Below are 24,055 nucleotides of genomic sequence, written 5' to 3' on the forward strand. Positions count from 1 at the left end.
AGCTGATGGTCCAGCTAGGTCTTATTTTCGGGGAAACATGGCATGTTTCTTTTGTCATTTTGGGAGTATTCCCTCATGAGTTAAATAACGGTGCAAACTTATCTCCAATGCCAAATATTAATCATTATTATGTTTTAAAATTATAATTTCTAGAAAAGACATGATGATAGGTTAATAAATGAGAAGTCCTTGAACAACTTATTCCAGAGACCTCTATGTGATCACAAGGAAGTAAACATTGACATTATTTGGTTGTAATAGCTCATACGTACCATAATTAGGGAGTAAATGTAAAAAATGTATTCTGTTACCATAGCAACCCTGTGTTGCTATTGCACACGTAATGTTCTTATTTCCTTTAAATATAGATCTTCTTGTGAAATGCAACAAAGCCAAGATTGTTGCGACCAAATTTATTTTCCAACTTCATTGGTTAGAACATATTTTAGAGCATTCTGTCAACACACGGTTTATGAGAGATTCACCACTGCTATGTGATGTGTGACGGGGGCTGGGAATTAGGGATCCAGGTTATATTTAAATATTAAATGCTTCTCTAGGAAAAGAGGTAAAACATGTAGACAAACTCATATTCTAAACTTGATATCCCGCTGACATTAAAATAAACACACTGCGCTTTTCCCCAAATGCCTAAATTATGAAATAAACACAGCTGCTACGATTTCAGTGTATATGTATCTGTGTTTGATAAGAATTCAATGCACATACATTTGCCATATGTTTTCTCTCCATTTTAACTCTTATTTCTAACAGTAGTCTATTTCCCTTTCTTACCTAGAAATATACATATACCCAGTAAAAATATTTTCATTTGTTTTAAACCTAGTTCTGCCTAAAGAAGACGGAGGAGAACAGATTTGGGAGAAGAGTTTAGAAATGTGGGGACCATTAGAAAATGGGGGATAAATACAGCTAGGGAGATTAAGAGGCCCTGAGGCACTCCAGAGACAGGAGGTGGAGAATGCATTCACTGGTTCAACAAATATTTATCGAGTGGCCTCAATTCAGACATTGTTCTATACACCATCGAGGGCAAGAACATTCCTGCCCTCGAGGGGTGATGTTAGAGGTTAGAGAGGGAATGTCTTCTTTTCCGCCAGGAGGTGGCCCTAGTGTGACACCAGTACAGCAACCAGCATGGACACATTTGGCTGTGGCCAGCTGGGGACTCTGCTACATACCTGCCAGATTTGGATGTTTGTGTGGAGGACACTTTCTGGGCCGTACTTTTGATTTTTATGTTGATCTTCCACATTCATGCAAAACCGCCCTCCGAACCTGGTCTTCACAGAGCAGTCACCCCTAATTATCAATGTTTTCTTCTTGGGGAATTTCATGAGTGTTGTGCAATGTACAGATTTTTTCAATTAATAGAAGAATTGTAAACAATGAGAACGGGCCTCCCTGTTTTGTGTTTGGCATAAGGTACTGAGCAGTGGGCCTCGAGGGGTAAATAGAAATTTAGAAAGAGGGAAATAGCAGGAGAACGTGGCGGGCGTTGGGCGCCACAAATCCCTGCCTATTTCACAACCCTCACTCCTTTAAGGAGGTGGGGCAGAGTGCTGCCGCAAGACCTCAAGCTACCCCCTCGGAGCCTGCTTTCTTTACCTGTAACAAATAGCTTTATAATACCAGCCTGTCCTGGGGGTATGCAAAGAGGGTTAAATAAAATAACAGGCAAGTACTTAGCATAGTGCCTGAGAAATAATAGGCTCCTAGAAAGGGTTAATTCCCCCTCCCCTAAATGCCTCCTGGGGTTCAAGCATTGTCTTTGAAATGCCCCTGGCAAAATGGAAATTGTGAAATCCAGGAGACAAGTTTGTAGACTCAATATACTTGTTAACATATTCACATGAATTGATGTATTAATGACTGAGTTTATAGTGTACATAGCTGATTCTCAGAGGAATGGGATTTGGAACAGGTTTTCATTTAAAGACGGAGGTTGGGCAATGTCAGGGCACAGGCTCTGGGATGAGGAGGAACCAGGCAGGCTGTGGGGGTTGTGGGGACAGAGTGCAGTACCAGGTGCCAGGGGAGTGGCTTCACTCAGGAAACAGCCTGGGAAACTGACAAGAAACTCGAGTCACCATTTTGTTGGGACTCCGTTGGTCTGAGTTTGTTTGCTGTTGAAGACCCTAATTATCAGTAGTGTTCAGTGCTGCCCCAAAGGAGTGTTGCTGGATGGCAAATTTTGTTTACAATCTGTCCAATCATTCCTGATGAGTCACCTGAATAATTAAAAAAACCCAGCGAAAGAGGTAACAACCCGAACGTTTCATCACCTAATTTTGAAGATGTTTGCCACACTCGAATTTGTTTTATGGAAGAAAACAAGGCACAGAAAACTTGGGTATTTTAAATATTGCATCAGGATAGAAGGATAGTCATATGTCCACTTATGTATCCATGATTCCATTTCTAGAATTCTGAAATCCAAAAAGCTCTGAAAACCAAATGTTGATTTTTTGTTTTTTAAATGTTTTGTATTAAAACTAAGTTGGCAGCAAAACTTGACCTAATAAACAGGTTAATTTTACTCCTTTTTATCCCACTTTATGTGACTATGTATAGATTTCACTGCAGAAATATTAATGTTTAATTACCGGGGTGGCCCCAAACCCCACACAGAATGTAAGGCCAAACAAACAAACACGTTTTCTGAATTCTAAAACATGTCTGACCTCAAAGATTTTAGTTAGAGTACTTGAACTATGTAACAGGTACCTTTTCAAAAATTCTGTTTTAGGTTAGTTGTACTTAACAAACTTCAAATATGACAATTCATATCTGATAAATATAAGACAAGGGGTTGGCATTGAATTAATCCCTTTGTTTTCAGAAAGGGAGCCCCGCCTGTTTTATTTCCCCAAACTCCTCCCCATCCTTGTCTTCTCCAGGTTTCCCTGGGGGCAGTGGCCTGATTCTGGGCTTGTTTGTTTCTTAAACAGACTTTCAACCTGGCCTTCCTGTTTAGTGCCCCATTTGTAGCCCCAAACCTTCCAGTTCCTGAAATTTTAAGGGTTATGCAGGGTAAACTGTGTTGCTTCTTTGCTTTCTGTATTCAGGATTCTCTCTCTCTCTCTCTCTCTCTCTCTCTCTCTCTCTCTCTCTCTCTCGTCAAATTAATTGACATCTGGCTATTGTTTTCCAGTTTTCAAAAAATGCTGTGATCTTCTCTCTCTTTTGTTATAGTTTATGCTTAAAAATCAAAACAAAACAACCCCCACAACCACACACACACAAAACCCTCCCTTACATTTTAGTGGGGTTTCAGGGAGGGAGTGGAAGTTAAATATTGTGTTCTGTCTGCCATCTGTATTGGAAATTGAGAGCTTTATTTAAAACAGCTCAGTGTTTTCCTTATGTTCATTTTATATAGTTTTAGTTTCTCTTTTCCCTGGACTGTTGGTGTTTTCCAGACTGCGGACCAGGTTGGGAGTATGGCTGAACTCGCCCGGGGTCCTGCTCCCTCTTCAGGCTCCCAGAGCCCCTGTGACACTGGGCTTGCCTTTGGCCTGGGGTGGGATGACTTCAGGGAAGAGCTGGCCAGGATGAGGGTGGAAGCACAGACAACTGCGGAGGGGACTCTGGCATCTGGCAAACCCTTGCTTTTGAGGGGCCTCTGACAGACATTGATGGATTTCCAGTGAGTACACTAGAGTCCACCCCAGCAGAGGGTCGTATTAGAAACCTTAACAGTGAGGATGGCATGGCTAGGGACCATTTCTGAAACACCTTCCTGCTGTACTGATGCAACCAGCTGACGGTCTGCCTTGGCTTTTACTCGATTCCGATGCCCCCAGCTTTCACTTGCCCTAATTTACAGAATGGAGATTTAGACACATTGTTGGAGCTACTCTTCCCCTTCCCAGGCTTCTTCCTCAAAGTTTACACTCTCCAAGTGCCCTTGTGTGCAGTGGCAGATAATGGGTGCTGTGGAAATAAAAAACATGGCCTTTGCCATGAGTGTGGAGTGGAACACCAAGAAGAGTGAGCGATGGGGTGTAGGAATCAGGCAGTTGGGGCAAAATGGGCAAAATCAGGCTTGTCCAGAGGCCATTTCTGAGTTGGCAGCCTCATCCCAGTCTGAGCACGTCCCCTGGCAATTCAGCCAAGCAGACATATTCTGCATCATTGTTCCCTGGTTCCTATTCTGCTGTCCTCTTCCAGCTTCCTGCAGCTCCTCCAGGCTTCTAGGGGAAGGGAGGGAAGAGCCAGGAGGGAACAGTGTTAGGTATGGAGAAGGCCAGGGTCCTACGAGCCACGCAGGCTAAGGTGACGTCTCTCCTGTCCTCGCAGCTCCTATCACACACATATGTAACAAGATGAACACATATGTATAAGACTAATTTATGCTATGAGTAAAAAGCAAAAAGAAGTTTTTGGCAGGGGAATAATGACAGAGGGTCAGAGAGAGTGCCTGTACATTTAAAAGGGTTCTGCTATGTTACAGGGTCTCGGGTTCGATGGCCCTTGTCTGGAGAGGGCTCATCTCCTTGTCCCCACTCTCTCAGGGAACCCCCCAGGGGAGCTCACCTTGGTTTCAGACTTTCTGCTATCTTGGCATCTCCTGGGGAGGAGCCTGGGTGGGTTATAACGCAGCACTCCGGGCTTATTTGGACCTGTAGGTTTAAGGGTGATGTTGCTGTTTTCCACTAGCTCTCCTCATTTTCCACATCTTGTTAACTAGTAACGAAGAAACATTTGAATGTTTTATATGCCAAAAATAACTTATAAGATTATTTTCTTTACGTGCATTGTAGTAATGGTTTCTAGTGCAGCCAAGTGAGACAGTGTTGGTCATCCCGTAATGGAGAGACGGAACCAAACCCCAGGGCTGAAAAGTTGGTTGGATGGACTGAGGGCATGAGGAGTGTTTTCACAGGGCTCCTCTGACTCAGGGGAGCCTGCGTGTCTGGCGGCTGCTGTCTCAATGGGACCAGGAAGGATGTGAACACAGCCAGTAGCAAGCTGGCTCTCAGGTCTGTCCTGATGGTCACTGACTGTTTACACTGCTCCTTAGTGACCATTACCACTGGCTTTGTTCGGTCTTAATTTTCAGTAAATCCCAAGCTCAGACTCATCTACTGAGACAGTAGTTCAGGTCCACATACAATTATTGAGCACCTTCTGGATATCAGGCACTGTGTTCCATCTTCCTGTCTAGTGGGAGGAAACAGATACAAAGCAGTAAGTTTCAATGGTCTGGTTTTGAGAAATAAATTGGGGAAAACAGTCAGAGCTTGCTGACTAGTTAAACATGGGGGTTGACAGAAAGGAAAAGCGTCTAGGGTCACTTCCAGGCGCTGCAGACCATTTTCTCCTTGAAACTCTCCCTCCCTGGGCCTCCACACACTTGTCTCCGAGTTCTGTCTGCTTTGCGGAGCCACTTCAAAGGCACAGTCCTTCAAGTTGGTGTCCCCAGGGCCCCCCTGCTTAGCTGTCTGTCCCATTCTCTGTCTCCTCCTCTGAGGGCAAGGACTTCCAAAGCTGCCTCCAGCTTAGACCTCTCTTCTGAGCAACACGCATCTCCCAGCATCTCCTAGGCCGCTGCCTCTGCCACAGGCATTGCAGATGGGTGTGCCAAAGCCTCTGGTCCCCACCGCTGTGCCTTCCTGCCGCCCTCTCCCACCCTGGCTGGGACCCCCTCCACAGGAGGAAATAAAGGCGCATGGAAGTCTCATAGAAATATGCTAGCCACATATGTAATTTAAACTTTTCTAGTAGCCACATTAAAAAAGCGAAAACAGGTGAAATTAATTTTATACTATATTAACCCAACACACTCCACGTATTATCATTTGAACATGTAGTCAGTATAAAACTTACTGAGCTATTTTACATTCTTGTTTCCATACTGAACCTTCAAAATTCAGTATGTATTTTGATCTCAGTTTGCACAGCCACTCTTCAGGAGCTCAGCAGACACCTGTGCCTCCCAGCTCCTGTTTGGGACAGTGAACATCTAGAATGAACAAGGCAGTGTTAGAGGCTGGGCCAAAGCACTCTCGTAAGAAGTGTGATCGGACACATGAGGTATGAGCGTCACTGCTTTTATGATTCACGTATCTTCTCTGTTCCTTATGGTTTTCCCCTAATATTTAGAGCAGCTTTTGAAATTCCAGTGTTTTTCAGAAGTGCTTAGAAGAATCACAAAGTATTCTTCCTCCAGTGCTGGGAAGGGACTTTTAAGGGAGAGGGCCATCTCCTTGTCCCCACCTCCCAGGGAACCCCCCAGGGGAAGGCGCAGTTCTCAGCCACAGACCCTCCCTACTTGGAGAGTCCCTTCCAAAGCTTGCTGGGAAATCTGGGTTTTGTTTCAGAAGGAAGTGACTCTTCTTCACAGTTCCTTTCCAAAATGTTCATACCTTAGCTGCCAGCGACAAAATGTATTTACTTTACAATCATTATTACAGCTGGAGCCACCATGGAGTTTTCCAGGGTGGTGTTAATTTTTAACAGTGTTTTTTCAGTCCCTGTGTGTTGAATTTTTGTTCAGAAGATAGGCTCACGCTAGCACAGTCCTGAGTGTGAAATACTGGAGAGTACTAGTACTACGGTGATCAGCCAATGGGCGCTCACCAGTCCCTGGAACTGGCACTGAATTGTAAATGGTTTTAGTAGGCTGCCCCTTCCCTGGGGGTGGGGGTGGGGTGGGGTCCCAGAGAGGCCACATCTCCTCAGGTGCCAAGAGGGCATGTACCTTTCTTCTCAGGAAACCTAGTTTATGCTACTGTGCACAATCAGTCTGAGTTTTAAGGGTGTTTTTTCTGGGAAGAAGAGATCTAAAGTTATAGAGAGGCAGCAAAGCTTTCTAAGAATATTTTTGGCAGGCTGATAAAGAAGGATAAAAAAATGAAACGATACAAGCTTGGGGGAATGGTGTTAGCCTTGGGACTCCGCCAGATACTGGTACTCACAATGGGGGAGACATTGGCCTTTACTGTTACTATCCAAAATGCGGTCCACATTTTTTTTAATCAACTAAAATGATTTTACTTTCAAGGTCCAGGCCGTCAGGGGTGGGGCGGGGGAGGGCCTGGCTTTTAGGCGGCCGGGCAGCGTCCCACTGTCCCAGGCAGCCCTGCCCTCCGGGCGCAGGGCACCGGTAGGCTGGGAGGGGGCTCAGAGCGGGGGTCGCGTCGCCCGCATTTCCCGGCTGTCAGTCTCCCAGAGTCCCCAGCTTCCAGGTAGGGACGCCCCCTCCCCCGCAGCGCGGCTCGGCGGGTGGGGAGGAGGGGCTGGGCTCCGAGCACCGCCCCTCCATTTATCACATGGCCGGAGCGCCACAAAAACAACAGCTTCGGCCGAGGCCGGGACTTCAGGAAAGGGAACCCGGGGCCCGTGCTGCAGCCCCCACCCCATGGAGGAGGGTTTTCTCGAATCCTTTGGGAGGCTGAGCCTCCAGCAGCCGCAGCCTCGGCCGCCGGCCCCGCCACCCCCGCGCGGGACACCCCCGCGCCGCCACAGCTTTAGGAAACGCCTGTACCTCCTGCGAGGCCTCCCGGGCTCGGGGAAAACCACGCTGGCCAGGTAATTACCCCGGCCTGGCGCCGCCCCGGCCCGGCCTGCGCCCCAGCCCCGGCCCGGCGGCGGGGAGCCCGGGCGGGGGAGCAGGCGGCCGCGCTGTGCGTCCCGTGCCGCGCTTTCCCGAGCACGGTGTGGGCGCTGTGCCCTGCGCCAGCCCCAGGTGGCACGGGCCTGTCCGCCGCCGCGCGGGCCCAGGGCAGCCGGCCGAGGGACCTGCGCCGCCCCGGTGCCCCCAGCCCGGGGTCGGGAGGCCCGTAGGGATCGTCGTCAGGCAAACCCGTGGCGACTGCAGAGAACGCCGCGGGGCCACCCGCCGGCGCACAGGCACTGCCACCGCGTCAACAGGCGTCTTCACCCGGGCGGAGAGACGCGGGGCCGGGGGCGGGCGGCCGCGTCGGAAAACGAGCAGGTTGGGCAGCTGCGTTCGCTGGGGCAGCTGCGGAGGCGCACAGGTGCGCGGGGGGCGGCGGGCGGCCCCGCGCCAGGGGCGTCCGAGTGCGTTTACCCGCGAATTGTGCAGGCAGTACCCCGTGCCAGGTCTGCGCGGACTACGCAGGCTTATCGCCTGCCGCCACCTTTCCAGGCCCACCAGGCCAGCCTCGCCCCTGGACTCCCTGCTGGCACCTGGTTCCAGCAACGTCTACGGTTAGCTCCTTGCCTGTGCCGGCGCTGCCCGCCTGCCTGCTGCCTCCCTCTGCCCGACGCTTCCACTAGCCCTTTAAGACTCAGACCTGTCATAGCGTGGGCACCACCCCACCCACCAGTAGGTGCTCGCCTCCTGGGCTTCTCGGCTTCCTGTTTACACCTCTGTGACTGCGCTTGGTTGTGCACATAGTTTTGTTTATCCTTCTGTAAGTTTCTTGAAGGTAGGGGCCATATCTTACCGTGCCAAGCACAGTGCCTGGCGTGTAGTATGTGCTCCATAGAAGTGGTCCCTTGCCTTCAAAGGGCTTGCCAGCTCACTGGAGAGAGAAGGCTAGCCCAAGAACCGTGGGATGCTTAAGGATCAGGTAGCACACCATACATTCACAAGCTGGTTTGGATGGGAGGAGGGTCTGGGCCCTTTGCAGGTAGGGAACTGTGACAGCCCTGATGACGTGCTGCCAGTTTTAGTTAGGACTCCCCGCTGATCTGTGGAGTAGAAGCCTTTAGCAAAACAATATTGCTACATTTTCGCAGGTGAATGGGATGGGTGACTTCCAGTGGTACCCTTTCCTGAGACACATGCCCATTTCAGTAGGCCTTGTCTCAGTGTGGGTGGGGAGGTGGATGGTGGATGGGGGGGCTGCTTAGAACCCAGAAGAACAGGCTATTTTGTCATACAGTTGGGGGCGGGGGCATCTGTTAATACAGCCAAGTATCTTCTGAATTCAAATCCTGTTTGGTTTCACTGTGGCTTTGCGATCTCGGGCCTGTCACACCTTGATTGTGTGTCTAACTACTCAAAAGCCAAGTGATGGGATGAGCAGAGGTATGTAGCCTTCCACTGGGAAGCGCTGGGTTTGGACCTCACCTTCCTTCTCTGTAAAGTGAGTGGGTTGGCCTGGGTGGTCTTTACGGTCTCTTCTGGCTCTAACGTGCTACACTTTTAGGATTTTAATTCCTGGGTGACATTTGGCTAAGCAGAAGACACCGGCTGAGAGACCAGCTTATTAAAGAACATCTCTCTAGGGACGCCTGGAGTGAGCGCTGACCTGGGAGTCTGAAGATTGTGCCTTTAGAGCTTCTGCATCACGAAGTAGCTGGTGACGGTGGGCAGTCACTTAGCTTCTCTGGGACTTACTTTCCTTACATGTGGATGCTAAGAAAGGATAAGGTTAGATGATTTATTGAAGATCTTCTGGCTCTTAATTCTAGTTGTCAGACTTAGAAATGGTGTGTTAATAATTGCTAGGTAAAGAGCTCTGATCTTGGAGTCAGTTTATGGCTTCCAATCCAAGCTCTGCCACTCACCAGCTGTAATCTTGACTTCAGTTTCCTTTTTTTGTTAAATGGGGATGTTTGCTCTGTGGACTTCACAGGGCTCTTGTGACGATTACGTGTGTGAGAGAACTTGTTAACCTTTAAAGTGCTGTGTACATTTCACGAGGTTTTAGTTACTGCTTAGGACGGTGGTCAGCCGAGGTAAATCTTCACGGTGTTACTGGGGGAGGAGTCTGGCTCTGCAGTGAAGACGGAAGCCTACTCTGAGTTCTCCCCTTAGGCTGGGCGTCAGCAGTTCTGGGAGCACGGGGTCCTTGGCGTAGCTTTGGGGTGGGTTGTGTATTTATACAGAAATCGGGAAGTCAACAGGAAATAGGCTATAGCGCAGCAAGGAGAGTGGCCTGCAGTGAGGACGAAGTAGTGTGGTGGGTGGAGGTCACAGGTCACTTTTTGGGGGGTGGGGTGGAGAAGAGGAGAATGGCAAACTGTTTAAAAAATACACATGTGTAGAAAATAGTAGAACTGTGAGGCTCTCTTATGTTGGATTTTAGGAAATTCCTATTTTCTTTATTCTATGTATTTTCTATATTTTCTATAATGAACATGTATTTCTTGAATCAGAAAAATAAAAAAAAATTTTCTTTAAAAATTGGAAGAGATCCATTTTTACAGATGGGGGTTCATCTTTTTTTCTGCTTAACTTTTAATTCTCATTTGGTTAAAGAAATAAAAAGTTTTGAAATTAGGATATGTGTTGTCTTCCAAATCAATGTTAGATTTCTATGCCTTTCACCTGTTTGTTTTCATAGCTTGAAGGGGCTGAAATGTGGAAATAGCCTATTTAAGTTCTTTGGCCACATTATAAAACACAGTTGGAGTTTTATCTGGTTTAAAAAAGTTTTAAGTACATCAATGTACTAAAAAATTACTGTGCCCCTAAATCTGTTTTATCACCTCTATTTCATTTAAAAAAACATTTCAAAAATAGGTTATCATTGACCTATAAGACCTACTTCCAGGAATTCATCTGAAGGCAACAACTGGACAAGCACATGAAGATAGAGGAAAGTTCATCACAGAGTGTTTTATGGAATAGAAAAAATGTGAGCCAATTTAGACATACAGAAATAGAGGACTGGCTTATAAGTCATGCAATCATTAATGGGAACATAGATATATATTTAACATGCAAATATACTCAGCACCCCTCATTAAGTTAAAAGCCTGTTAACAAATCTCTCTCTCTCTCTCTCTCTCTCTCTCTCTCTCTCTCTCTCTCTCTCTCTCTCTCTCTCTCTCTCACATATATATACAGAAATCCCAGTTTCTGTTCAAAGAAAGGGGTGTACATATCCTCATAGACAAACATGTGAGAAGAGATATCTGTTGATAGTTGTTGACTTTAGATAGTGGGATTCTGGACTTTCCCCCTGAATTATTTTCTCATGTTTCTACAGTAAATATGTATTACTTGTTAACTTATTAAAGGTGAAAATAACTTTTTACCGTTGAAAATAATTTTGTTAACTAGGTGGGATAGACCCAGGTTGTATGACAAAGCATTTATTCAGTAATAAAATAAATGTCATTTAGTATATGAAAAGGCTTTCCTAGGTTCATTCTCAGTTGGACATATACTAGGATACTTTTAATCCATGAGGAGATTAATTTGAAACACTTGAAATTAATTTTTGTTATTATGTTAATGATTAATTTCTATTAATTAGCATATGAACCAGCATATGTCTCTTGATTCTTCAACACCTCAGGTTCTTTTTCGTTAAAATAGGGCTGAGATCCCATTAGCAAGTATATTGTGAGGATACTGTGGTGAACAGGTCCTGTGATTGCGTGTGGAAAGCACTGTGGGTGTGGGCGGATGCGTGGGCTACATAAATACCAGCTACTGAAATTATTCCTCGCTAATCAGTAATCATAGTACTCACCGAGTACTTATGTGGCTGTTAGTACCTACCTAGTAAGGTGTGCACCAAATGAGATTACGGGGAGGAGCCTACACAAGGCTGGCGGATGGAATCCATAACCTGCGCACTGCTGTGGGGAAATGGCGTCTAACGGGGACCAGCATCTCCTGTGCTCTGGGTGTTCAAGGTCAGGGCGGTCCCTGAGGATGACCAGGAAGAGCAGTCTCCTCCACGTGGAGGTGGTTCTGAGCTCGCCTTGAGGCTGGGGAGGCTGAGGCGGAACAAACAGAAGGATTAGCGCCATGACTACAATGGTGGTGGTGGGAAAGCGTGGGTGTCTCCCAGGCCAGTGGGCTGGGCCCACGTGGGTGTTCCATCGGAGTAAACCCAGCGCCAGCCGGTGGAGGACATAAAAGACGGACAAAGGAGTACAGACTTGGTAGAAGACATAGGAGTCCCATCCCAAGACCCCTTCTCTCTCAGAAGGTGACCCAGAACTTTCCACAGCTGAGCTGACAAACACCTGGATCTGCCCCCACCCTTTTCTCCTTTGTCAGCGAAAGCATCTGTCTACTTCTGTGTGTGTGTGTGTGTGTGTGTGAGAGAGAGAAAATGCCTCCCTTTTGGGCCGTTTTAACTTTTTTAAAGTGCACATTGTTGTGTAACCATCACCACTATTTCAAAATGTTTTTATCACCCCAAACACAAACTTTGTACCCATTAAGCAATAAATCCTCAGGCCTTCCTCCCATTAGTCCCTAAGTGACCCCGATTCACTTCCTGGCCCTGTGATCTGACTGCTCTGGTGCCTCATGTAAGTGGAATTGCGCAGTATTTGTCGTTTTCTGTCTGGCTAATTTCACTTAATGTTTTCAGGGTTCATCCATGTTGTAGTATATGTCAGAACCTCATTTCTTTTTATGGCTCAATATTCCATTGCATGGATATACCACTAAGTTGTCCTTTTGAAGTGAAATGAATTGAAATGGCAAGAGTAGAGGGTAGTCTTTCCTTTTTTAAAAAATTGCCTTATTTGAAAAATTAAAATTTGCCAACCTTACCTTTGTTCCTGGAAAGTGTTTTGAATCTTTACATATCAATCAAAGCGAAGGCTATGAGTCACGTTGCATCTTTTGTAGTGTTCTAGTCCCTTCTGGCACCATCACAAATGATTTGTAACATGGGTTCCTTTAGGCTCAAAGGATGCTTGCTGACAGCTGTCTTTTTCTCCTCATGCATATCTCTGGCTAACATGAAATTTTCCATCAAGAAAAATACCTATTTATTATTTCTTGGCACTAGAGCTTTCCAAGGAAGTGAAAGGATGCTCTCCTGATGTGATGCAATGGCAAGCCAGAAATGTGGACAAAGGTATACTCTACAGACACACACAGGGAGCTATGGGAAGCAGTGAGATGAGGGGACTAGTTAGGTCAGGCAGTGAGTCGTCAGGCCCCAAAGCGTGCTGGGCTCTGCAGTGCTCCTAGCTGCAGGCCTGGACCATGGGGCTTTTATTTATGAGGCCAGGGCTCTCAAATGGAAGCGAGGGCAAAATGGGAAGCTTGCAGTGTTCCACGTCTGTGCATATGAAAATGTGGGGATCAGGCAGGTGATGTCTGAGAGCTTTAGTCACTCAGGTCTCCCTGCAGCAACTACTAGCTTTTTATATTTTTAATGATTTTCCTAAAGTGGGTCCTAAATCTCCGTCCCCACTGCTGAAAGTCCTTGCAGTTCCTGTCTCTGGAGGCTGGGATGAATGAGCACTGGAAGAGCCGTGTGTGTTTAGCAGAGAGTACACAGTGCACTGTTTATAATCACTGCTGGAAAGGAGACTCGCCACCACCACAGTCCTGGATCACGGGAAAAGACCCTGCTGAATTGGGATAATGCAATATTGCAGATGTGGCTTAGGATTAGAGAAGCAGTAGAAATAGACGAAGCAGTGAAAGGGGAAGAGTGTTTTCATAGGAAAATTGCAGGAGATGTGCAGGAAGTCTCCTTAGAGCTCATGTAGTCGAAGCCCAGGACTCAAAGCTCTGAGAAGGTAAACATCGTCATTAGGTCACAGGGGTACCTCTTCCTGACTCTAGTCCAGAGCCTTTTCTTCTGCAGCAAAGGAAGAGGCTAGTGGGAGTGACAGGTGGAAAGAGTAGTGAGGTTGGTTGTGGTCTGTTGTGTACTGAAAACATACTCAAAGGCCCCACTAAGAGGGTAAGTTTACCTGGACTACAACAGGGTAAGGAAGACACATTTTATGTATCTCAGTATTGATGCTGTGTTTCCTCTGATAGAAGAAATTACCAGGGAATTTATTTTCTCTATCAGTGTGGAGTCAGCGTAAGGGCGTGTACATTCTCTTTCCCGTCTGCTCACATGACATGATATTTATAACTCAACTTAGTGCCTTACTTCCCTCTCGGCACTTTGTTGAACTCGACTCTATGTAATGACACCATTCTTGGCTCATTCAGACTCTAGAGGAACCCAGTAGAAATTATTGATTATCATTCCAAGTTGTCTGAAGATACCTGGATCTATGGGATTGAGGAAATGGCATAATAAAGAGAAATGAGTCAACTGTCTAATTGTTCCTTCACTTCGTCTCTATTGCATCGTGTATGTGGCTTGGGGAAGGCTCTCTGTTTTTATCAAGGTGAGAGCCTGGCAGGGGGAGGGAGAAATGGGGAAAGAAAAGCAAGCCCACATTTACTGAGTGTCAACTGTATGCCTGGCTCTCTCTATAGGCTGGTGACTGGATCTTTGCAGTAGCCTGACAGAGTTGTTTTTATTCCGTAGATGAGGATGCTAGGCTCAGAGAATCACGCACGTGGTTCTGAGGCATGGGACTTCATAACAGTGTCTTCCCTCAGCAGGGATGTTCACGGACAAACACACTTACACCTGCTTGTCACAGCTATTCGAGAATCCTGTTGAAGTATGATTGTATAGCTAGGATATTTCATCATTCTTTTCCCCACACCTTTTAAGGGTCTGAGGGGGGCTTTCTCCGCCTTCTAAGTGGTGCCTCCAGCATCTTCGCCCTGTACTTTGGCTTCCTTTCCGTCCTTGCATTAGCACCACCTGACATATACTTACTTATATGTTGACTGTCTGTTTCTTTTACTAGAAGGTAAGCTTCATGAAATGTGGACGTAAGCTTCGTGAGATCAGGAACTTTGTTCTGTCCGGCTCCTAAAAGAATGCCTGGCACATAGTTGGCTGAAATCACTAAATATTTGATGGATTTGTTAGTGCTAGAAGCTTCCTAAGATTTGGCAGCTCAGATGTCAGTGTGGGTCTCAAGTAAAGAAAAAAATCAAAATCAAAAGGGAGATTATTCACAAAAAGAGAAATGTAAAAAAAAAAGGCATAGAGCCCCTCTCCCTCCAAAGTTTTCAGTCCAGTGCACAGGATACCATTCCTGTGTTTTACATGTGAAAATATGTGATGTGCCATCTCCTTCACCCAACAGTTATACTAAAAAGGGAATTAAAAATCAGAATCAAAGATGCAACCGCTTTCCCATTTAAGCAGCTGTCCAAAAAGAGCCCAGTGACAGCTTTCCTGTACCACCTCTGTTCTGCTACCTGTGCCTGATTTATGATATTTTGGGGAAACACAGCTAAAGGGAAGTTAAAACCGAGGTAGCTGTGCTTCCAATTGCTTCTCGTGTTCTGAGCGTGGCTGAAGTGACCAGTAGGGCACAAATACGGGGTGCTGTCCCTGTGGCTAGATTCTGTGGGAGGGTGCTATTCACGCGCAAGGGCTTTCCGCTACGCGTAGTGCCATGGACAGTGGCACCCAAGGCCCACCTGGGAGCCTGCTTTTGACACGCCTACCTTCACGGCGTGAGGGCTGAGAGCAAGAGAGCCATAGGACACCTGGGCACTCTTCACTGGAGTCCCCTTGGCCGCTGTGGCTTGGTGGTAACACGGGGCTGACAGTGGGTGAGGTCCGTCTCTCCAAGGGCAGGGCTCAGCCTTGGTGTGGCGGTTGGAGGCCCCGAGAAAATCGGGCCACACCAGGACTCAGGGGAGCCCGTGCCAAACCATTTACAGCATGACTCTCCCCAGTCCCCTCAGGCTGTTGGGTCACAGAACCTGTTTCCTATCCTCCAGGGGGATTCTAATAATATCCAGAGGACATGCCTGGGACCCAAGAAGAATCCTCTCTCAAAGTCTCCTTTGGGGGTAAATCCGAGCTTTGGGTAAAATTCTCAGTGCATAAGGATGAGTGAGTACAAATTCTCTTCACACAGTTTGGGGCCCTATAAAAAGCGTTTGCATAGTTAAGGCAACAGAACCTAACATTCAAGAACCACTCATACCTTCACCAAATGTTTACTGAGTATCTCTCATGGGCCTGACATTCTTCTAGATGCTTAGACCAGTGAACAAAAAAGACAAAGATCCCTGCCTTCATGGACCACCTCTCAGAGAATAAAAATTTCTGAAGGAAATAAAATTTAAACAGCATCTGCTCTGTTGTTCTTTTTTAAAAAAAGAAAACACCAAAAAACCCAAAACCCTATGAAAAAGGATTTGAGTCATACGAAGATACCCTCAGGAAACATTCCACAAATGCACAAGGAGATAAGTCACAGTGCTGTTCACTGAAACTCCTTCATGATGGGGAATATTGCAAACAACCTAAGTGTCTCTAGAGAAAAGGGTGGATGAATGTGGTTTATTGTAGAGCACTCAAGCATAGTGGGTCAGTTCGTAGCTCTGGAGCCAGGAGCCTGGTTTTAATCCAGCATGTACCACTCACTCGTCTCCCCCCACCCCCAGCTTTATTGAGATATAACATTGTGTAAGTTTAAGGTGTACAATATGTTGATTTGATACACTTACATATTGTAAAATGTTTACCATCATAGCTTAGCTACCACCTCCGTTGTGTCACATATTACCATTTGTTTTCTGTGGAGAGAGCATTTGAGATCTACTCTCTTAGCAACTTGCAATTATATAATGCAGTGTTAATAGTCACCATGCTGTACATCAGATCCCCAGAACTTACCTGTCTTATAACTAGACATTTGTACCCTTTGACCAACATCTCCCCATTCACTTCCCCCCCAATCTCTAGTAACCACCATTCTACTCTGCTTCTATGAGTTCATTTTTTAAGATTCCACGTACAAGTGAGAGCATACAGTATTTGTCTTTCTCTGTCGGATTTACCTCACTTAGCACAATGCCATCAAGGTCCATCCATGTTTTCGCAAATGGCAGGATTCCTTCTTTTTCGTGGCTGAATATTATTCCATTACATATATTTACCACATCCTATGTATCCAGTCATCCATTGATGGACACGTAGGTTGTTTCCATACCTTGGCTACTGTAAGTAATGCTGCAGTGAACACAGGGGGTGCAGATATCTCTTCACGATCCTGTTCTCATTTTCTTTGGATAAACACCCAGAAATAGGACTGCTGGATCATACGTTAGTTCTATTTTTGAGAAACCTCCATCCTATTTTCTATAGTGGCTGCCCCAATTTATATTCCCACCAACAGTTCATGAGGATTCCCTTTTCTCCACATCCTCAGCAATACTTGTTATCTCTTGCTTTTTGATGATGGCCATTCTGACAGGTGTGAGGTGACATCTCATGGTGGCTTTGATTTGCGTTTCCCTGATGATTAACGATGTTGAGCATCTTTTCATGTAACTGTTGGCCATTTGTATGTCTTCCTTGGAAAAATGTCTGTTCAGATCCTCTGCCCATTTTTTAGTCGGATTAATCATATATATATTATATATATAATATATATATATATATATATATATATATATATATATATATATATATATATAGCTATTGAGTTGTATGAGTTCTTTCTATATTTTGGATATTAACCCCTTATCAGCTATATGATTTGAAAATATTTTCTCCCTTTCATATGTTGCCTTTTCATTTTGTTGATTGTTTATTTTGCTATGCAGAAGCGTTTTAGTTTGCTGTAGTCCCACTTATTAATTTTTGCTTTTTTTGCTTGTGCTTTTAGTGTCATATCCAAAAAAAAAATTATTGCCAAGACCCATGTCAGGGAGCTTTTCCCTACATTTTCTTCTAGGAGTCTTATGGTTTCAGGTCTTATGTTTAAGTCTTTAATTCATTTAGAGTTATTTTTTGTGAGTGGTATAAGATGGGGTCCATTTTCACACTGCTGGTGGTTATCGAGTTTTCCCAACACCATTTATTAAAGAGACTGTCCTTCCTCCATTGAGTATTCTTGGTTCACTTGCCAAAATATTAGTTGACTGTATATGTGATGGTTTGTTTCTGGGCTCTCAGTTCTGTTCCATTGATCTATGTGTCTAGTTTCATGCCAGTACCATACTGTTCTGATTACTATAGCTTTGCAGTATAGTCTGAAATCAGGAAGTGTGATGTCTCCAGCTTTGTTCTTCTTTCTTAGGATTGCATTGTTTATTCAGGGTCTTTTGTAGTTTCGCATAAATTTTAGGATTGTTGTTCTATTTCTGTGAAAAATGCCATGGGAATTTTAATAGCAATTGCATTGAATCTCTAGATGGCTTAAGGTAGTATTGACATCTTAACAATATTATCTTCCAATCCACAAACATGAAATATCTTTCTGTTTGCTTGTGTCATCTTCAGTTTCTTTCATCAAAGTCTTGAAGTTTTCTGTGAACAGGTCTTTACCTCCTTGGTTAAATTTGTTCCTAAAAAATATTTTATTGCTTTTGACATGTTGTGAATGGGATTATTTTCTTTTTCAGATGTTTTGTTGTTAGTGTGTAGAAACGATTTCTGTACGTTGATTTTGTATCCATTCACTGGCTTTAATTTCTCATTTGTAACGTTCAGGTTACTAACTATTTACCTCACAGGTCTTTTTGAGCATTATATGAGAAATGTAAAGCCATTATGAGTGCTTAGAACACAATAAGCACTTAATAAATGTTAGCTGTGTTTATTATTGTGCTGATAATGGAGCTTAACATAGCAGCTGAAAGCAGTGGACTAAGTCCATCTATCAACATAAATGATCTAAGAAGATAATTTCCCTTCATTTATTTATTCAAAAATACTTCCTGAGTGGCTACCATGTTCCAGGCAGGGGTCTAGGTGCTTGGGAATAATCCATGAACAAAATAAAGATCCTGCCCTCGAGGACCTTAGGTGCCAGGGGTAGGGATATAAAATATAAGGACATTGTTTGTCATGTTAGGACGTGACACATATTGTGGGAAAGGGCACAAAGAAGTATAGTACAGGTGTTTGGGATTGCCAGAGTTAAGGTGGGGGGTTGGTTGAATTCTAAGACAACAAAACAAATATGAGAAAATGTTGACAATTAGCAGCTCTGGGCTGTGGGTATACTGGTGTTTGTTATATTATTGCCTTTGCATTTCTATTTAAGGTGTTTTCAAAAATCCCTCTTGATGCTACAAGGAATAAAAGAAACATGATAATATGGAGTTGGCTAAGAGGCAGAAAAAATTTTTAAGGAGCTAAATGAGATACATTTCTTTAAAAGAATCTAACATAAATGTTGGAATTTTAAAGACCATCAGAGATAAAGATGAGCAGAATCACAATGCAGAAAATCAGACAGCCACATAGAAGACAAATATGAGAATAAATATAACCAAATAAACCAGAATAAATATACCCAAGGCAACAATTACAGATATAATAGGACATATTTCTCAGTTGAGGCTCTAAACAAAAATGATAACAAAATAAATTCAATACCTACACATATCCTTGTAAGACTGTTAATTAGTTACCCCTACTTCCATAGTTCCTTTTTGTTACGTGTGGCAATGTGCCAACTATAACCTGTTTTCAAGGCTCCCTTGCTTCTCTCCCTGCTTGCTGTGCAGATTGTGGATGTGAAAGCGGGAGCAGCAGTGCCCCCTGTGCCCAATAGGCGGCGCAGGATGGAAGCATGAAGGACTGGAAGGCTGCGTGCTAAGAAAGATGGTAGACACACGTTTAATGTATACATGGGAAAAGAAGAAAGGAAAAAGGAAGAAGAACCCTGTTGACTTGCGTTCATGTGGTACCAGCCTTGAATTCTACCTCTGATTTTTCACACATAATTGTATGTGTGTGTACATATATGCCAAAAAAGTGTATATATGTTTTAAGAAAGGAAATAACTGTATTAGAATTGTAATAATATATACCGATAACAAAAGATGAAGACAAGTCATGTGTATAAATTTTTTGGCAGCCCCAGTATATAGATATAGATATACAGATATATATACACACACACCTCTCTATTTTTAATAAGCCACTGTGATCTGAGTTTTATGTTAAATGCAATTGACCCCACTTTTAACTGAAACAAATTTGAACTATAAGCATCTGTTAGGAAGGATTGTAATCCAGTAATTCTCATTCAGCCAAATTACTAATGTGTGAGTACAATGGAACAGCTTTCTCAGACCCATAAGATCTCACAAAGTATATAACACCCATGTACCTGACTCTGTACACCTGGGGAAAAATTCTGGCAGTGCCATATCTACGCTGTGTAAACGTGGGCCAGTTATTTACTCTCTTGAAATCTTACGTTGTTTTTTTTATTATTGTTAATCTAAAAACTAGAGAAAACATTATTTATTTTATAAAATTGTTCTAAAGGTTAAGGACAGTTAATATATGCCAAGCTCTTTGTTTAGTGCTTAAAATTCTTGGGAAAAAAAAAGAAAATTTATTGGAACGACCAACTCTAGCCTACCATAAGTAGAATCAAAGACATCAAGAAATGGACATCCTTTTAGCTGATATTGTTCAAAAACGTCTGTACAAGAAAATAAGAAAATAAAAGTATAAATTTTATAAAGGAAAGATTTGTAACTACTGAATATAATCAAGAAAATATTGGAAAAGAAGACAATGAAGAAGAACTTACACATGAAGTTTCATAGAACAAAATAGAAAGTTTAATAACAGGACTAATTATTTGTTATTTAGTATAGAATAAAAAGTATTTTAAAACAATGGGGAGTTGATGAGTTGTTCAGTCAATGGTTTCGGGATAATCACGTTTCCTTCCATGTGGACAAATAATCAAGTTAGATCCTTAACCAATGCCACGTGCCAAAATTAAATTTTCAATGGATTGGTGAGTAACATGTAATACAACATAGATGAGTTTACATAACCTTGGGGCAGGAAAGACTGTTGTAAATGTATCATCAAAGGCAGAAAGTAGAAAACAAAAGATAATACATGTGACTAGAAAACTTTCTAAAAATTTAGACTTAGGTTAGAGTTTGTTATAAACAAAATAAAAAAAAAGAATTGATGTACTCAATAAGAAATATGCATATTCAATAAGAAAGAGATAAACCTCTCAATAATGTTATATTAACAATCAGACAAAGGACACAGAAATGCAATTCATAAAAGAATCTCTCTAAATGACCAGCACACATAAGAAAAAATATTTAATCTTGCTGGTAATCAAAGAAGTTGGGGACAAACTAAATACCTAATCATAGAGCCTTGGTTAAGTAAATTATGGTACATCCATATGAATACCTATGTCATAATCATTAAAAGTAATGTCATAGAATAATGTTTCATGAGGTAGGAAATAATTGCTATGGAAATAAGTTTGGTGAAAAGTTGCTATACTCTACATTATGTTTCTGTTCTTATGTAATAAAACATCAGATGAAAAATTCCCTCTCTCTCTCTCTGTCTTCCCTCCTCCATCTACCTCCCTCCCTCCCCTCCTGGAAAGAAGATGACAATATTAATAATACTTATTTTTAGATGGGGGAATATAGGAACCTCCCCTTCTTTGTAGTTTTGGTTTCAAAATACTCTGCAGTGAGTAGTTCTTTGCTAATTAGAAAGGAAAAACAGTATTTTAAAGGTTTGTGTAGACAAAGACACAGGAGATTGCTTGAAGGGGTATCTCCTGGCCAAATGTGGGACAATTTGAGCATCATAAAGAATACCCGTGGTAAGGAGTATTAAAAGGGAAGGGGGAAAGAAAGCTTTTCTTTACAAGCCAATGCCACCTAGTAAATACAGAAGACATTACATAATGAGAAGAATCAATATTCTGCAATTCCCAATGTAATAATTGTCACGAAATTATCAGCAATGAGGTAAAGATCATTGAGGGAAAGTTTGTTGGCATCTCAGTTTCACCTCCTTCCCCTGTCCTTCCCACATTATGTGATATTACAATGGATAGAATGGCTGACACCACCTTTTAGCCAAGAGATTAAAACTTAGCACAATGGTGTACTGTCATTATGTGCAATCAGAAGCTGACAAACATCACCTCTGTAATTTCCTTCCAAAATATTTAACCTAGATTTAATCATGAGGAAACAATCAGACAAACCCAGAATGTGGGGCATTCTCAAGCCAACTGACCTGGACTCTTCAAAAATGGGAACCAAAGGGCATGAGGACAGTTCTAGATTAAAAGACACTGAAGAGACATCATAGCCAAGTGCAGTATTTGTACCTATGAATAGTGTTATTGGGACCATTGGGGAAATTAAAACATTTTAAATTAAAAAGTCTAACATCAACTGTTTTGAATTCATGTTAATTTTTCGATGTGAGAGAATGTTCTTAATCATAGGAGACACTTGACAAAGAATTTAGGAACAAAATGTCATGATGTCTGCAACTTATTTTCAAATAGTTAATCAAAAATACGTATGTGAGAGACAAAATAAATGACGCAAAATGTTAACAACTGGTGACTATAGATGAAGGGAAACCAGTATTAATTGTATTGCTTTTTAAACTCCTTTCTATAGGTTTGAACATTTTCTAAATACCGGGGGTGCACAAAAAACATACACATTTTAAGAGATGTTATCTATGTATTACTTTTCGAAGTTGAATTACGTAGCAATGTGTAGTATGACATTCACTCAAAAGATGGCATTAATCAAATGAATGCAAGCATCATTCATTGTATTACAATTTTAATACAGTTTTTCCCTTTCTTAAAATATGTATACTTTTTTTTGGCACTCTGTATAAATGTTTATGGGTGGAAAAGATTCAGGTGGAAATAGGAAGGAGAGGGGAAAGTACAGAATAGGGGACGTGGCAGCTAAACACAGCGTGTGGATCCTGTTGGGTTGTTGACGCAAACCAAGTGAAGGAATATGATTAGAGACAATCAGGGAAATTTGAACACTGACGGACTATTTGGTGAAATGAAGTAGAAGCAGGCGAAATAAGACTAGTCAGATGATGATGATTGGAAGCTAGGCCATGGGTGCGTGGGGAATGATTATTATTCTATCTACTTTTGCATGCTTGACAATTTCCAAAATGGAAAGCTGGGGGTACAACTCAAAATTTCTTAGTAATGTTGGACTTTGTGAGTGCGTGAGTGACTAATAGGTAGGTATCTAAATATGTTTCAATGGTTCTCTTTCTATTATTAAAGAATTACACAGAAGAATGATCAGTTGTCAAATCAAGGTTAGTACCTGAGTTTTTCCCATAGTAGTGATTTTAAGTGAATTTGGTGGTGAGCTGGGGAGGTGAAGTTTCTGTGGAAGTAATTGTCTTCTATTTTTTCCCTTTTATTTTCATTCTCTCAGTGTCCCCAATGCACGAGGCCCCTGACCACCATAAAGAAAGCTAGAGCTGGGGCATTGTCCCCACCACTTCTGAAGCAGATGGAGTGGTATTTATTCCTTCTACTTAAGTTTGAGAATCTCAAGATTGTCCGTTCACTCAGGTCTTTAATTTAGGCAGGAGAGCTTTTATTATCCTGCATATTCAAGATGCTATTTGTGGCTTCCAGTGCTGATTTAACATTCAGGTGAAGATAGAACACCACTTTGAATGAAGGAGTGATCATTCAGGGAGGACGCCCCCCCGCCCCCCTGCATTCGAGCTGTAAAGGTGAAAAACATATTTTATTTTTATGGGCTTGTTAGGACAACCATCTATGCTACAGTCAGATGTGTCTCAAGAGATGGCGAGTAGGTAGGCGGCCTAGCCCCACAGTGGTCCTGAGCAATTTAACTTTTACTCTAAGGTAAAATTTTGCAATCAAGTAGGTTTTTGTTGTGTTTTGTTTTTGTTTTCTAAAAGGGGATAGGATTCAAATAAGATATGAATTGGACAGACATGTGGATGTTTTGCTTTTTTAAAGGAAACATCAGATAGTACTCACTTCCAATAGATAATATAGGTCATAAAAAGGAAAACAAGAGTAGGAGATAAGACTATGCGTAGGAAAAGAAATAGTCAACTCTGAAAATGGTCAAAACCAAAAAAACGCCTGTTAGGAAAATGAATGAAACCAGAATTAGAAGGGATAGTAAATCTGGGATCAAAAAGAAAACAAAAATCTTGGAAACGATATCCTTAGTTACTTAGTACTCAAAAGGCAAGGAAAATAAGTTACACGCTATTATTTGACCTCTGAATGTAGTTTTCATTATGTACACGAGATAGTATTAATGACAGTAACTTAGAAAGTGTAAAAATGTTCATAAATGTGACATACCTGAAAATGCACTTAGTGCTGCCCTTAGACATTTTTCAAAGGTGTCTGTATAATGATTGTTTGCGTTCGAGGTTACAGTTTGGATTTAGGATTTGGGCTTTTCAGTTTGAGTATCTTTAAAGTCAAATAAAAGAATTTATCTGGAAACTGC

At 42.9% G+C, this 24,055-nt stretch overlaps 2 protein-coding genes and 1 non-coding gene across 17 annotated transcripts in view; all 3 read left to right on the forward strand.

The window, feature by feature from the left end:
- N4BP2L2 (NEDD4 binding protein 2 like 2) overlaps positions 1–23,276 on the forward strand; it is a 96,262-nt gene extending 72,986 nt beyond the window's left edge. The window contains exon 8 of the transcript XR_016019320.1: positions 19,268–23,276. The gene's annotated coding sequence lies outside the window, so the exon portion shown is untranslated. The remainder of the gene's footprint in view (positions 1–19,267) is intronic.
- The window catches only part of N4BP2L1 (NEDD4 binding protein 2 like 1), a 35,105-nt gene continuing 14,636 nt past the window's right edge, over positions 3,587–24,055 (forward strand). For 6 of the 15 annotated variants that reach the window (XR_016019322.1, XR_016019323.1, XR_016019326.1 and 3 more), the window contains exon 1: positions 7,121–7,557. Coding sequence is in view for 9 of the 15 variants with exons in the window: in XM_074330100.2 (XP_074186201.1) it covers positions 7,388–7,557 (170 nt within the window). In the remaining 6 variants the exon portion in view is untranslated. Of the gene's footprint in view, positions 3,671–5,943; positions 6,061–7,074; positions 7,558–24,055 lie in introns of those variants that run through there. The other 9 variants (XM_088793141.1, XM_088793142.1, XM_074330100.2 and 6 more) reach the window with 9 other exon arrangements.
- On the forward strand, positions 14,897–15,026 carry LOC141571417 (small nucleolar RNA SNORA16B/SNORA16A family). The gene has a single exon (XR_012496160.1). It is a non-coding gene; the product is annotated as a small nucleolar RNA SNORA16B/SNORA16A family (small nucleolar RNA).

The sequence above is a fragment of the Rhinolophus sinicus genome, chromosome 16 (genome assembly GCF_057876585.1).
Source record: "Rhinolophus sinicus isolate RSI-liver-muscle chromosome 16, RSI-T2T, whole genome shotgun sequence".
Taxonomy (NCBI): domain Eukaryota; kingdom Metazoa; phylum Chordata; class Mammalia; order Chiroptera; family Rhinolophidae; genus Rhinolophus; species Rhinolophus sinicus.